At 46.0% G+C, this 13,874-nt stretch overlaps 1 protein-coding gene across 2 annotated transcripts in view; it reads left to right on the top strand.

The window, feature by feature from the left end:
• Positions 1–248: 248 nt before the first annotated feature.
• RIC1 (RIC1 homolog, RAB6A GEF complex partner 1) overlaps positions 249–13,874 on the top strand; it is a 141,619-nt gene continuing 127,993 nt past the window's right edge. For both annotated transcript variants that reach the window (XM_073669017.1, XM_073669014.1), the window contains exon 1: positions 249–593. In XM_073669017.1, coding sequence (XP_073525118.1) covers positions 453–593 — 141 coding nt within the window. In that variant the 5' untranslated portion in view covers positions 249–452. The remainder of the gene's footprint in view (positions 594–13,874) is intronic.

The following is a 13,874-nucleotide window of genomic DNA, read 5'->3' as shown; positions in this document are numbered from 1 at the left end:
ATAATGCACTGGCAGAGATCATCCACCAGAGGGCAGATCACCTCCTTCGCCTCCCTATCCCTAAAAGAAGCCGCACAGTGAGAACAGTCCTCCCTCCATTCCTCCTTGCTGACGTCCGCTTGGAACTTTTGCCTCAAAACTCGCACACACCACGCTTCAGGGATTTAAGAACGAATCTACCCAATCACAGCTCGCGTTTCTGTCGACTGACAATCATGAGAGCCGCTTAGTGATTGGCTTTCCTTTTTCTCCGCGATGACTGGCTGAGCGAGGTTCGGTGGGCGGAGTTCTGCAGGGAAGTGTATTGCAGGGTTACTGTACGGGTGTTCGTGGCTTCCGGTCCGTGCCGAGGAGCTGCTGTGCCGGGGGCTGTGTGTACCGGGGCTGTTCCGGGGGGGAGAGCTGGGAGTGATGTTCGCCCCTGTGTGCCGGACTGTACACTGACAGGCGGCATGTATTTTCTCAGCGGCTGGCCCAAGAGGCTGCTGTGCCCCTTGAAGAGCGTGGAGAAGCCCTTTCATATCCAGCCAGACCCGCAGCGCCTGTTCTTGGCAGTGTTGTCCCACACGCAGCTCAGTATATGGTACAGCAGGGTGAGTGCCTCCATGTTGTCCTGTCACTGACTGTGCCTCTGTTTACGTGGCCCTGGTGTCCAGAGATAGTAGAGTCTGCATGAGCCTTCTTCTCCAGTACCTTATAATAGATCACAGATGGAAAGATATCCACTGTACATGGCCCTGGTGTCCAGAGATAGTAGAGTCTGCCTGTGCCTTCTTCTCCAGTACCTTATAATAGATCACAGATGGAGAGATATCCACTGTACATGGCCCTGGTGTCCAGAGATAGTAGAGTCTGCCTGTGACTTCTTCTCCAGTACCTTATGATAGATCACAGATGGAGAGATATCCACTGTACATGGCCCTGGTGTCCAGAGATAGTAGAGTCTGCCTGTGCCTTCTTCTCCAGTACCTTATAATAGATCACAGATGGAGAGATATCCACTGTACATGGCCCTGGTGTCCAGAGATAGTAGAGTCTGCCTGTGTCTTCTTCTCCAGTACCTTATAATAGATCACAGATAGAGAGATGTCCACTGTACATGGCCCTGGTGTCCAGAGATAGTAGAGTCTCCCTGTGTCTTCTTCTCCAGTACCTTATAATAGATCACAGATGGAGAGATGTCCACTGTACATGGCCCTGGTGTCCAGAGATAGTAGAGTCTGCCTGTGTCTTCTTCTCCAGTACCTTATAATAGATCACAGATGGAGAGATGTCCACTGTACATGGCCCTGGTGTCCAGAGATAGTAGAGTCTGCCTGTGTCTTCTTCTCCAGTACCTTATAATAGATCACAGATGGAGAGATATCCACTGTACATGGCCCTGGTGTCCAGAGATAGTAGAGTCTGCCTGTGTCTTCTTCTCCAGTACCTTATAATAGATCACAGATGGAGAGATGTCCACTGTACATGGCCCTGGTGTCCAGAGATAGTAGAGTCTGCCTGTGTCTTCTTCTCCAGTACCTTATAATAGATCACAGATGGAGAGATATCCACTGTACATGGCCCTGGTGTCCAGAGATAGTAGAGTCTGCCTGTGTCTTCTTCTCCAGTACCTTATAATAGATCACAGATGGAGAGATATCCACTGTACATGGCCCTGGTGTCCAGAGATAGTAGAGTCTGCCTGTGTCTTCTTCTCCAGTACCTTATAATAGATCACAGATAGAGAGATGTCCACTGTACATGGCCCTGGTGTCCAGAGATAGTAGAGTCTGCCTGTGTCTTCTTCTCCAGTACCTTATAATAGATCACAGATGGAGAGATGTCCACTGTACATGGCCCTGGTGTCCAGAGATAGTAGAGTCTGCCTGTGTCTTCTTCTCCAGTACCTTATAATAGATCACAGATGGAGAGATGTCCACTGTACATGGCCCTGGTGTCCAGAGATAGTAGAGTCTGCCTGTGTCTTCTTCTCCAGTACCTTATAATAGATCACAGATGGAGAGATATCCACTGTACATGGCCCTGGTGTCCAGAGATAGTAGAGTCTGCCTGTGCCTTCTTCTCCAGTACCTTATAATAGATCACAGATGGAGAGATATCCACTGTACATGGCCCTGGTGTCCAGAGATAGTAGAGTCTGCCTGTGTCTTCTTCTCCAGTACCTTATAATAGATCACAGATAGAGAGATGTCCACTGTACATGGCCCTGGTGTCCAGAGATAGTAGAGTCTCCCTGTGTCTTCTTCTCCAGTACCTTATAATAGATCACAGATGGAGAGATGTCCACTGTACATGGCCCTGGTGTCCAGAGATAGTAGAGTCTGCCTGTGTCTTCTTCTCCAGTACCTTATAATAGATCACAGATGGAGAGATATCCACTGTACATGGCCCTGGTGTCCAGAGATAGTAGAGTCTGCCTGTGTCTTCTTCTCCAGTACCTTATAATAGATCACAGATGGAGAGATGTCCACTGTACATGGCCCTGGTGTCCAGAGATAGTAGAGTCTGCCTGTGTCTTCTTCTCCAGTACCTTATAATAGATCACAGATGGAGAGATATCCACTGTACATGGCCCTGGTGTCCAGAGATAGTAGAGTCTGCCTGTGTCTTCTTCTCCAGTACCTTATAATAGATCACAGATGGAGAGATATCCACTGTACATGGCCCTGGTGTCCAGAGATAGTAGAGTCTGCCTGTGTCTTCTTCTCCAGTACCTTATAATAGATCACAGATAGAGAGATATCCACTGTACATGGCCCTGGTGTCCAGAGATAGTAGAGTCTGCCTGTGTCTTCTTCTCCAGTACCTTATAATAGATCACAGATGGAGAGATGTCCACTGTACATGGCCCTGGTGTCCAGAGATAGTAGAGTCTGCCTGTGTCTTCTTCTCCAGTACCTTATAATAGATCACAGATGGAGAGATGTCCACTGTACATGGCCCTGGTGTCCAGAGATAGTAGAGTCTGCCTGTGTCTTCTTCTCCAGTACCTTATAATAGATCACAGATGGAGAGATATCCACTGTACATGGCCCTGGTGTCCAGAGATAGTAGAGTCTGCCTGTGTCTTCTTCTCCAGTACCTTATAATAGATCACAGATGGAGAGATATCCACTGTACATGGCCCTGGTGTCCAGAGATAGTAGAGTCTGCCTGTGTCTTCTTCTCCAGTACCTTATAATAGATCACAGATGGAGAGATGTCCACTGTACATGGCCCTGGTGTCCAGAGATAGTAGAGTCTGCCTGTGTCTTCTTCTCCAGTACCTTATAATAGATCACAGATGGAGAGATGTCCACTGTACATGGCCCTGGTGTCCAGAGATAGTAGAGTCTGCCTGTGTCTTCTTCTCCAGTACCTTATAATAGATCACAGATGGAGAGATATCCACTGTACATGGCCCTGGTGTCCAGAGATAGTAGAGTCTGCCTGTGTCTTCTTCTCCAGTACCTTATAATAGATCACAGATGGAGAGATATCCACTGTACATGGCCCTGGTGTCCAGAGATAGTAGAGTCTGCCTGTGTCTTCTTCTCCAGTACCTTATAATAGATCACAGATGGAGAGATATCCACTGTACATAGCCCTGGTGTCCAGAGATAGTAGAGTCTGCCTGTGTCTTCTTCTCCAGTACCTTATAATAGATCACAGATGGAGGGATATCCACTGTACATGGCCCTGGTGTCCAGAGATAGTAGAGTCTGCCTGTGTCTTCTTCTCCAGTACCTTATAATAGATCACAGATGGAGAGATATCCACTGTACATGGCCCTGGTGTCCAGAGATAGTAGAGTCTGCCTGTGTCTTCTTCTCCAGTACCTTATAATAGATCACAGATGGAGAGATATCCACTGTACATAGCCCTGGTGTCCAGAGATAGTAGAGTCTGCCTGTGTCTTCTTCTCCAGTACCTTATAATTGATCACAGATGGAGAGATATCCACTGTGCATGGCCCTGGTGTCCAGAGATAGTAGAGTCTGCCTGTGTCTTCTTCTCCAGTACCTTTATAATAGATCACAGATGGAGAGATATCCACTGTACATGGCCCTGGTGTCCAGAGATAGTAGAGTCTGCCTGTGTCTTCTTCTCCAGTACCTTATAATAGATCACAGATGGAGAGATATCCACTGTACATGGCCCTGGTGTCCAGAGATAGTAGAGTCTGCCTGTGTCTTCTTCTCCAGTACCTTATAATAGATCACAGATGGAGAGATGTCCACTGTACATGGCCCTGGTGTCCAGAGATAGTAGAGTCTGCCTGTGTCTTCTTCTCCAGTACCTTATAATAGATCACAGATGGAGAGATGTCCACTGTACATGGCCCTGGTGTCCAGAGATAGTAGAGTCTGCCTGTGTCTTCTTCTCCAGTACCTTATAATAGATCACAGATGGAGAGATATCCACTGTACATGGCCCTGGTGTCCAGAGATAGTAGAGTCTGCCTGTGTCTTCTTCTCCAGTACCTTATAATAGATCACAGATGGAGAGATATCCACTGTACATGGCCCTGGTGTCCAGAGATAGTAGAGTCTGCCTGTGTCTTCTTCTCCAGTACCTTATAATAGATCACAGATGGAGAGATATCCACTGTACATAGCCCTGGTGTCCAGAGATAGTAGAGTCTGCCTGTGTCTTCTTCTCCAGTACCTTATAATAGATCACAGATGGAGGGATATCCACTGTACATGGCCCTGGTGTCCAGAGATAGTAGAGTCTGCCTGTGTCTTCTTCTCCAGTACCTTATAATAGATCACAGATGGAGAGATATCCACTGTACATGGCCCTGGTGTCCAGAGATAGTAGAGTCTGCCTGTGTCTTCTTCTCCAGTACCTTATAATAGATCACAGATGGAGAGATATCCACTGTACATAGCCCTGGTGTCCAGAGATAGTAGAGTCTGCCTGTGTCTTCTTCTCCAGTACCTTATAATTGATCACAGATGGAGAGATATCCACTGTGCATGGCCCTGGTGTCCAGAGATAGTAGAGTCTGCCTGTGTCTTCTTCTCCAGTACCTTTATAATAGATCACAGATGGAGAGATATCCACTGTACATGGCCCTGGTGTCCAGAGATAGTAGAGTCTGCCTGTGTCTTCTTCTCCAGTACCTTATAATAGATCACAGATGGAGAGATATCCACTGTACATGGCCCTGGTGTCCAGAGATAGTAGAGTCTGCCTGTGTCTTCTTCTCCAGTACCTTATAATAGATCACAGATGGAGAGATATCCACTGTACATGGCCCTGGTGTCCAGAGATAGTAGAGTCTGCCTGTGTCTTCTTCTCCAGTACCTTATAATAGATCACAGATAGAGAGATATCCACTGTACATGGCCCTGGTGTCCAGAGATAGTAGAGTCTGCCTGTGTCTTCTTCTCCAGTACCTTATAATAGATCACAGATGGAGAGATATCCACTGTACATGGCCCTGGTGTCATGAGATAGTAGAGTCTGCCTGTGTCTTCTAATCCAGTACCTTATAATAATAGATCAGAGATGAAGAGATATTCACTGTACATGGCCCTGGTGTCCAGAGATCGTATACACAGTCTACCTGTGCCTTCTTGTACACTATTTTATGATAGATCGCGAATTGTGAGATTGTTTCCATTGTTTACATGGCTAGGGGCGTAACTATAGTGGGTGCATGGGTTGCAGTCTAGAGGGCCCCAAAATGTCATTTTAACTCCTATGAGAAGGTGTATACTATTAACAACCCTTTATAGTTGGGGGCCCTGTTGGAGTTTTTGCATTGGGACCAATGAGCTTCACGTTGTGTCACTGTACATGGCCCTGGTGTCCAGAGATCGTAGACACAGTCTGCCCGTGTCTTAGAATAGATCACAGATGGAGAGATTTCCCTTGTAAACATGATGAGCTGTGCGGTAGCATTTGTTAGGTGTCTGTGTGATGAGTCCAGTGTTATGAGTATGTGACAGATCAGATCGGCATCAATGTGATGATGCTGGGCATTAATCATTTCCAAATAGAGTGGCAGTAATGTGTGACCGGTGTGCTCCGCTCCTCCTCTGTGCTGGTACAGCTGCCTTGTGTCTGGATTTAGATGGGATATGATGTTGTTGATATTTCAATTTCCAGTGACACAAACCCTAAAAAAGATCATCCTGATCCCCGAACTTGTCAGTTTGATTTACGACATGTCTCTATACTGTACTGTATGATAATGCAGTGATAAACATGTCCTTCCTTATATAATAATTTTATTTCTATAACTCCATCATATTCCGCAGCACTTTACAGTTAGTTGGGAAATATACAGACAATAAAAACAATACAAAGTAACACACAGTTCACCAGTTACAGGAGGAGTGAGGACCCTGCTCACAAGCTTACAATCTATATAGACTGTTTCCACCATTTTCAGATGTCTAGAATCGTACTCCTGCAATCCCTTCAAAAGATCACAGCTCCCCCACATACCTAAGAAAATGCCTTTCCTAATTGCTATTTTCCATATTCTAATAGGTGGTTCAGTGGGAGTCTTTAGTCTGTGTTCGGCGCCTCCTCTGTCCTGGTGATTGCCGCCTCTTTCACAATGGTTGACATCTCCTATGTCATATACGCAGTCGCACTTGCACGCTATGGAACAGGAGCTGCGAAGGAGCAAGAGGCTGCGTGGATGACGTCTGTCATATCAAGGCGGGAGAGACTGCGATTTCAGGAACGCAATTGGCGCCAAGCACAGTCCGATAGACTCCCACCAGACCACCTGGCTGCAGTGGTGATGTGCACTGTAGTCCTGACGTGACCGCTGCAGACAGTAAACAGGCAGTGCTGGACCCCAAGTGGGAGAGTAACAACTGTGTTTGTTGCTTTACTGGTATACAAGCACTTGGGGACATAGAAGTTTGCTGTTGGAAACCTCTTTATTGCTGTGAACAGACATGGCGGTCTTTAATGGGGTTAGTAATAGGCCTAGAAAACTGTAAAGAATTCTGAACCCATATATATGGTAGTTCCAAGAGCCTCCTGGGGGGAAGAGTTACATGTTTGCGCTCCTTACCAAGTTCCCTTGTGTTCTACCACTTTTGGGTGGATATATATCAGAAGTAATGCTGCCCCAATTCTGTGTGAACTGCTTCTATTTTTATTTTTCCCTCTGTCTGCTAGCTTCTGTTAATGGACGTTCTTTCTCCATGCTTTTCCTGGTGTAATATACACTGTGTTCCAAATTATTATGCAAATAATATTTTCTCAGATTTTCCCAAATTACCTATATGAATTGCAGTCATTGTAATTTTCCAGTCAAATAACTATGAGAGTACAATTGAAAGGTTTTTGTACAAACTGCCTATGATAACAGTATATTTTTAAAAAAATAAAAAACTCTAACTGCACTCAAAATGCATGTTCCAAATTATTATGCACAGCAGAGTTTTCAACCTTTTCATTTTAATAAAGAACAAAAAAATGGTCATTTTTGAAATTATAAGCATTAGCAGGTTATTACAAACTGAAAGCAAACAGTTTTCAACTCAAAACTTTATTCTAGGTGATGTTACATTTGCGCATAGGACCCCTTGTTCGAAAGGAGCTTCTGAACTCTCTCGTCCATTGAATTTGTCAGGTTTTGGATGGTTTCTGCTTCAATTGTTTTGCATGAGGACAGAATACCCTCCCAGAGCTGTTGCTTAGATGTGAACTGCCTCCTGCCATCATAGACACTCCTTTTGATGATGCTCCAGAGGTTCTCAATGGGGTTGAGGTCAGGGGAGCATGGGTGCCACACCATAAGTTTGTCCCCTTTTATGCCCATAGCAGCCAGAGATGCAGATGTGTTATGTGTAGCATGAGACGGGGCATTATCATGCATTAAATGATCTCGATGGTCCAGATGGATGGAGTGGAGGATGGCTGGTTGATGGACACCCCATGCAAACACGGCTATGGCGCTAACAAGGAGGAGGTGGAGTAATGTTTTGGGCTGGAATCATGGGGAGAGAGATTGTCGGCCCTTTTAGGATCCCTGAAGGGGTAAAGATGAACTCCATAATGTATGTTGAGTTTCTCAAACAGCACTTCCTTCCATGGTTCAAGAAGAAGAACCGTGTATTTCACAGCAAGATCATTTTCATGCATGATAATGCACCGTCTCATGCTGCACATAACACATCTGCATCTCTGGCTGCTATGGGCATAAAAGGGGACAAACTTATGGTGTGGCCCCCATGCTCCCCTGACCTCAACCCCATTGAGAACCTCTGGAGCATCATCAAAAGGAGTGTCTATGATGGCGGGAGGCAGTTCACATCTAAGCAACAGCTCTGGGAGGGTATTCTGTCCTCATGCAAAACAATTAAAGCAGAAACCATCCAAAACCTGACAAATTCAATGGCCGAGAGAGTTCAGAAGCTCCTTTCGAACAAGGGGTCCTATGTGCAAATGTAACATCACCTAGAATAAAGTTTTGAGTTGAAAACTGTTTGATTTCAGTTTGTAATAACCTGCTAATGCTTATAATTTCAAAAATGACCATTTTTTTGTTCTTTATTAAAATGAAAAGGTTGAAAACTCTGCTGAGCATAATAATTTGGAACATGCATTTTTGAGTGCAGTTTGAGTTTTTTATTTTTTTAAAAATATACTGTTATCATAGGCAGTTTGTCCAAAAACCTTTCAATTGTACTCTAATAGTTATTTGACTGGAAAATTACAATGACTGCAATTCATATAGGTAATTTGGGAAAATCTGAGAAAATATTATTTGCATAATAATTTGGAACACAGTGTATGGTAAACTCAGACTCTGCAGATGTATATTATTTTAGTGGCAGAAAGTTTCTGAGCATTTACAAGGAGCCTGCAGGCAGGGATAGGGAAACGAATGCACATAAAGCGCAAGTCATTACATAGAAAAGTTAGCAATAGCTGCTGGAGATGTCAATCACTGTACTTGTTGAGGCTTTTCCTTGGAAGTGTACAGTACATCTAGTGTATAGAAAAATAACATGGAGACACCCATGCCGGTGTCCAAAAGAGCAACGTATCCCGGCATAGGTAAAATAAACAGTATAGGGTATACAACACCATAGTGTAGAGCGGGAGCAGACACTAAGAGCTTGGGGCCCCTGTGCAAGAAGTGTGCCTGGGCCCTATCCTTGTGTGGAGACAAAGCTACAGACCGATATACTGTGTGTGTATATGTGTGTGTGTATAGAGAGTGGATGAGTGCATGCCCTTCAGTGATATCGCACACAATATGACTCCGTAATTAAACTGTTCACTGTGGCCAATTGTTGGCCAGTAAAATAAAATCACTCTAACAAATAAAATGCTGATTGGCTGAATTCACATGTGCTGCAGATCTGCCGCCGGTGTGTGAAATGTGGTTTCATGTTGCGATGATCCAGGATAGACCTTTGTAAGAGTGCACATATACTTTCTATAGCTGACTGCTTATCCAATACATGTGCACACTCGTTTTGGCTGTGCGTGCATGTGTTTTCAATGAGAAGGGAAAAAGATGCTACTCATGCCTCTGGCAGTGGCTTACGAACAGTGTGAAGTAAGTTTCAGGCTATGTGCCCATGATACAGAAATGCTCCGAATTTTTCCTGAGCGTTTCTGCATCTCCCTGGCAGAAAAAAACGCATGTGGATTGTACATGCGGATTGTACATGCGTTTTCCTGCCAGGGACAAGCGGATGTGAAGCGTTCTTCACATGCATTTCTGCATGCGGGTTGTCAAGCGCTTTCCAAGCGATTTTTAGCATCACTTGGAAAGTGCTTGACAACTTGGTCACACTATATAAATCCATGCAAACGGCATGGATTTATATAGTGTGACCGAAAGAATGGTAAAAAAATAAATCTATACTTACCTTCTGATGGCCCCCGGTGTCTTTATCCGATGCGTCCTGCCTTGCCGGCAGCTAGCGGTGGACTAAAAGACCTTCCGACGTCAGCGGTCCCGTGACCCATCACATGACTAAATAACGTCATGGCAGGTCCTTTTCAGACCATCGCGAGTTGCCGGAAAGCCGAGACGCATCACTATGGAGACCGGGGACCATCAGAAGGTAAGTATAATATTTATTTTTTATTTTATTTTTTTTACATGTTCTATGGTACCCAGGTCCGGAGGAGAGTCTCCTCTCCTCCAGACCCGGGTACCATCCGCACATTGAAATGCTTGGATTCCGCATATGCAGATGCAGTGGTGCGGAATCCATGCGTTCCAATGCAAGTCAATGGCTGCGAAAACGCCGCGTTTACGCAAAATTAATGGTAGTGCTGCGGATTTTTCCGCAATGATAATCCGCGGCGGAAATGCCCGCAGCATGGGCACAGCACATGCGGATTATCATTGGGGAACATGGCAGACCTAGCAAGAGTTTTTTAAGCGTTTCTGCAGCGGAATTGCCTCTGCGGAAACGCTTAAAAAACGCATAGTGGGCACACAGCCTCAGACTTGGTTAAAATCCGACATGTCTGATCCTTTTAATTCCTTAAATTTGTTGTACACACCAGAGATAGTCATCTGTCCCTGAGGAATTGGCGGGTTTGCCGACCTTTCTACATAAGGTGGTCATACACATGAGAGAAAGTATAGTAGCTTGAGGGGCTGATGTATACTGATCGGTATTGTTCAAAATAATTTTCAGGATCACGTAAGTTATAACATGTTAAATTATACTTTGGGTTTCCGTTCCTAACAAGTTTAAAGGGGATTTCCAAGATACTTAAAAAGGTCCGTACAGCCATCAATACAGCTGACATAAGCAAGTAATGTATACTCGTCGCTTCCCTCCCTTCTGTTCTAACATCTCCTCATGCAAGTTGGAGCTTTTGACTTGGTCACTATCCACTCTACTGATGCCAACGAAAGGACTTCTTAAATGGATGGTCCTGGGGTGACGTCACTTGCTGGGGCATCTCTGCATGCCGGATATTCTGTCAATGCACACTGACAGTCTGCTCTGTTGCCGGCTCGTTACTGCTGATCTGAGCTGAGTGCACTGTCATTGTGCACATTGCGCCCAGCCACTGAAGCAAAAATCACTGACTCTTCGTTTCAGGGAGGGACAGAGGCGCTTTGTTTCAATATCTCAACATGCACTGGTATGCTCAAACAAAGCATCATCAAAAAGGAAGTAGGAGAAAAACAGAAGTTAGTGTATGTATGGAAGGATAGGAATTTTTTAAATTGGAGCTCATGCGAAGGTGTTGCGTCACAGGAGCCCTGCACCCAATCGGCACCCGTTTCACTGTCTCCGCCTTCGGACTTATTGAACATCAACAGGAAGCCAGGGCTACAGCTGCTCCCTGACTTCCTCTTGATGTTCAATATGTCCGAAAGCAGGGGGCAGCGACGCCAGCTCTGATTGGGCGCAGGGCTTGTGTGATATACCAACTTCTTGTGAGCTACGGGAACGCTAGTGCCAACACCGCTGGAACGGCACCGGAGGTGGGTATAGGTGTTTATATTTTAATCGGTCCAAACATGAGGAATGAGAAGGGGTTGTCTAAGTGTAGTAGACAACCCCTTTAATGGAAGAGGGTTGCACACGGAGAGCAATGGGTTATAATTACTATATTTCCCCCATAACTACAGTTGAACAAAAAAGATTTGCAGGACCCTGGACTAGTGTCAGTAATTCGTGAACACATCTTAATAATAAATACGAATTTTATTTATATAGTGCCAATATATTCCGCAGGGATATGTAGAGACAATACATCTTACTACCTGCAGCATCCCTGGCATTTCTCCTGATTAGTAGGCCCTCCAGCATACAGCATACTATGTATAAGGCCCCCTTCACATGTACGTGTGGCATCCATTTTCTTCACGGATTGCCACACGTACCCATTATAACCTATGGTGCTATGCACATGTCTGTGTGTTTGTAGGGGCCGAGTGTCTGTGCAAACCACACGGAGACATATCCGGTTGTTACCAGCAGTACGGATGACAAGGCCCACTAGAAGTCTGTGGGTCTGTATAAAACTACAGATGTGGCCACTGGACCTGGGTACTGCAAATCTTTTTCTAGTAGAGGGACTAATGACAAATTAATATGAAAAAACCCCTGAAGGGCTACCTTAATGCATTTGTCAGCCATGTATTTTCTCATAGGTCTGTGCTAGGAAGGAGAATGTGTTTAGTTCTGTTCCAAGTAGCAATATTCTGTACACACACTTTCCTTTGTTTACTAAGTGGCAACTTCATTCATTTAGTTTCTCACAATATAACCTGAGGATGATTGTTCTGTTTTGACTTTAGAAGGGCTTTCCAGCCTTACGTTTTTCAGTACGCAGCCATGCACTGTGTAAGAAAAAAAAACAGCTGTCCTCACCCCAAACCATTGAAGTGCTACCTTTCCCTCTCCCTCCCGGTCCACGGTCTTGGGAGACCTGGCAGCAATGGTGAACTGCTAGCACTGTGTTTCAGTGGTTAGCACTGTTGCTTTGCAGTTCTGGGGTCCTGGGTTCTAATTAGGGCTGTGGAGTCAGAATCGGAGTCGGTATAAAATGGACCGACTCCAACTCCTAAAATATACAATATAATAAATTGGGTACAGTTGTTCAATGCAGTTTGTGAGGAATATTTTTTTTCATAAGAATTTGGGAATGTTATGAAATGTCCTATTCCTGATCTAAGGGTCTAGACTTTTAGCTGAGATGAATCTGTGCTGCAGTAAATTTATCACTTAAACATGAGCCATGAATGAGGGAGTCGCAGTTGGAGTCTGTGGCATGGAAATTGAGGAATCGGAGATGGAGTCGGAGGTTTGACTTTCCAACTCCACAGCCCTGGTTCAAATCCCACCAAGGACAACATCTGCAAGGAGTTTGTATGTTCTCCCCGTGTTTGCGTGGGTTTCCTCTGGGTTCTCCAGTTTCACACTCCAAAGACATAATGTTAGGGAATCTAGATTGTGAGCCCCGATGGGTACAGCGATGATAATGTCTATAAAGGTCTGTGGAATTTGATGGCGCACTAGAAGCAAAATATAATAAATGCATCATGTAGAACAGAGGTCCCCAACCGCCGGTCCGCGGATCAGGACCGGGCCGTTGGGGTTTTTCAGCCGGTCCGCGGGGAGAGGGGGCCCCTCCAGCCTCCAGCAGGGCCGCCATCAGGGCATGACTGCCCTGACTCCAGTATGGGGCCCGGCCGGTAGGAGCCCCCTCGGAGCCCCCCTCTTGTGCGTCTCTCTCCTCATGGGGCCCCCGGCCGCATGCTAAGCGCCGGGTCCGGGACATCTTAGCGCTGCGCTGCTGCGGCAGCACCTTCATGATTCCCCTGACTTCCGGTCATGTGACGGCGCCGTCACATGGCCGGAAGTCAGGAGAACCTGGTGTCAGCGATTTGGACGAGCGCCAGGATTCTGCAGGGATCGCATGGGGGTAAGTATAACAAGTTTTATTTTTTTTTAAATACAATTAACTAGGAGTGGGGGGAATGGGAGATGCACATGGGGGGAGGGGAGAGATGAGAGATGCACATGGGGGAGGGGAGAGATGAGAGATCCACATGGGGGGGAGGGGAGAGATGAGAGATGCACATGGGGGAGGGGAGAGATGAGAGATCCACATGGGGGGAGGGGAGAGATGAGAGATGCACATGGGAGGGAGGGGAGAGATGAGAGATGCACGGGGGGTGGATGAGAGATGCACGGGGGGTGGATGAGAGATGCACGGGGGGTGGATGAGAGATGCACGGGGGGTGGATGAGAGATGCACGGGGGGTGGATGAGAGATGCACGGAGGGGGATGAGAGATGCACGGGGGTGAGCTGCACATGGGGGGGTGAGAGATGCACATGGGGGGGTGAGAGATGCACGGAGGGGATGAGAGATGCACGGGGGGTGGATGAGAGATGCACGGAGGGGGATGAGAGATGC

This window comes from Phyllobates terribilis, unplaced genomic scaffold, assembly GCF_046119375.1.
Source record: "Phyllobates terribilis strain yellow unplaced genomic scaffold, ASM4611937v1 Scaffold_1__5_contigs__length_1240528914, whole genome shotgun sequence".
Lineage (NCBI taxonomy): Eukaryota > Metazoa > Chordata > Amphibia > Anura > Dendrobatidae > Phyllobates > Phyllobates terribilis.
The sequence above is the reverse complement of the archived record's forward strand: the minus strand, read 5'-3'. Positions and strand labels throughout refer to the sequence as shown.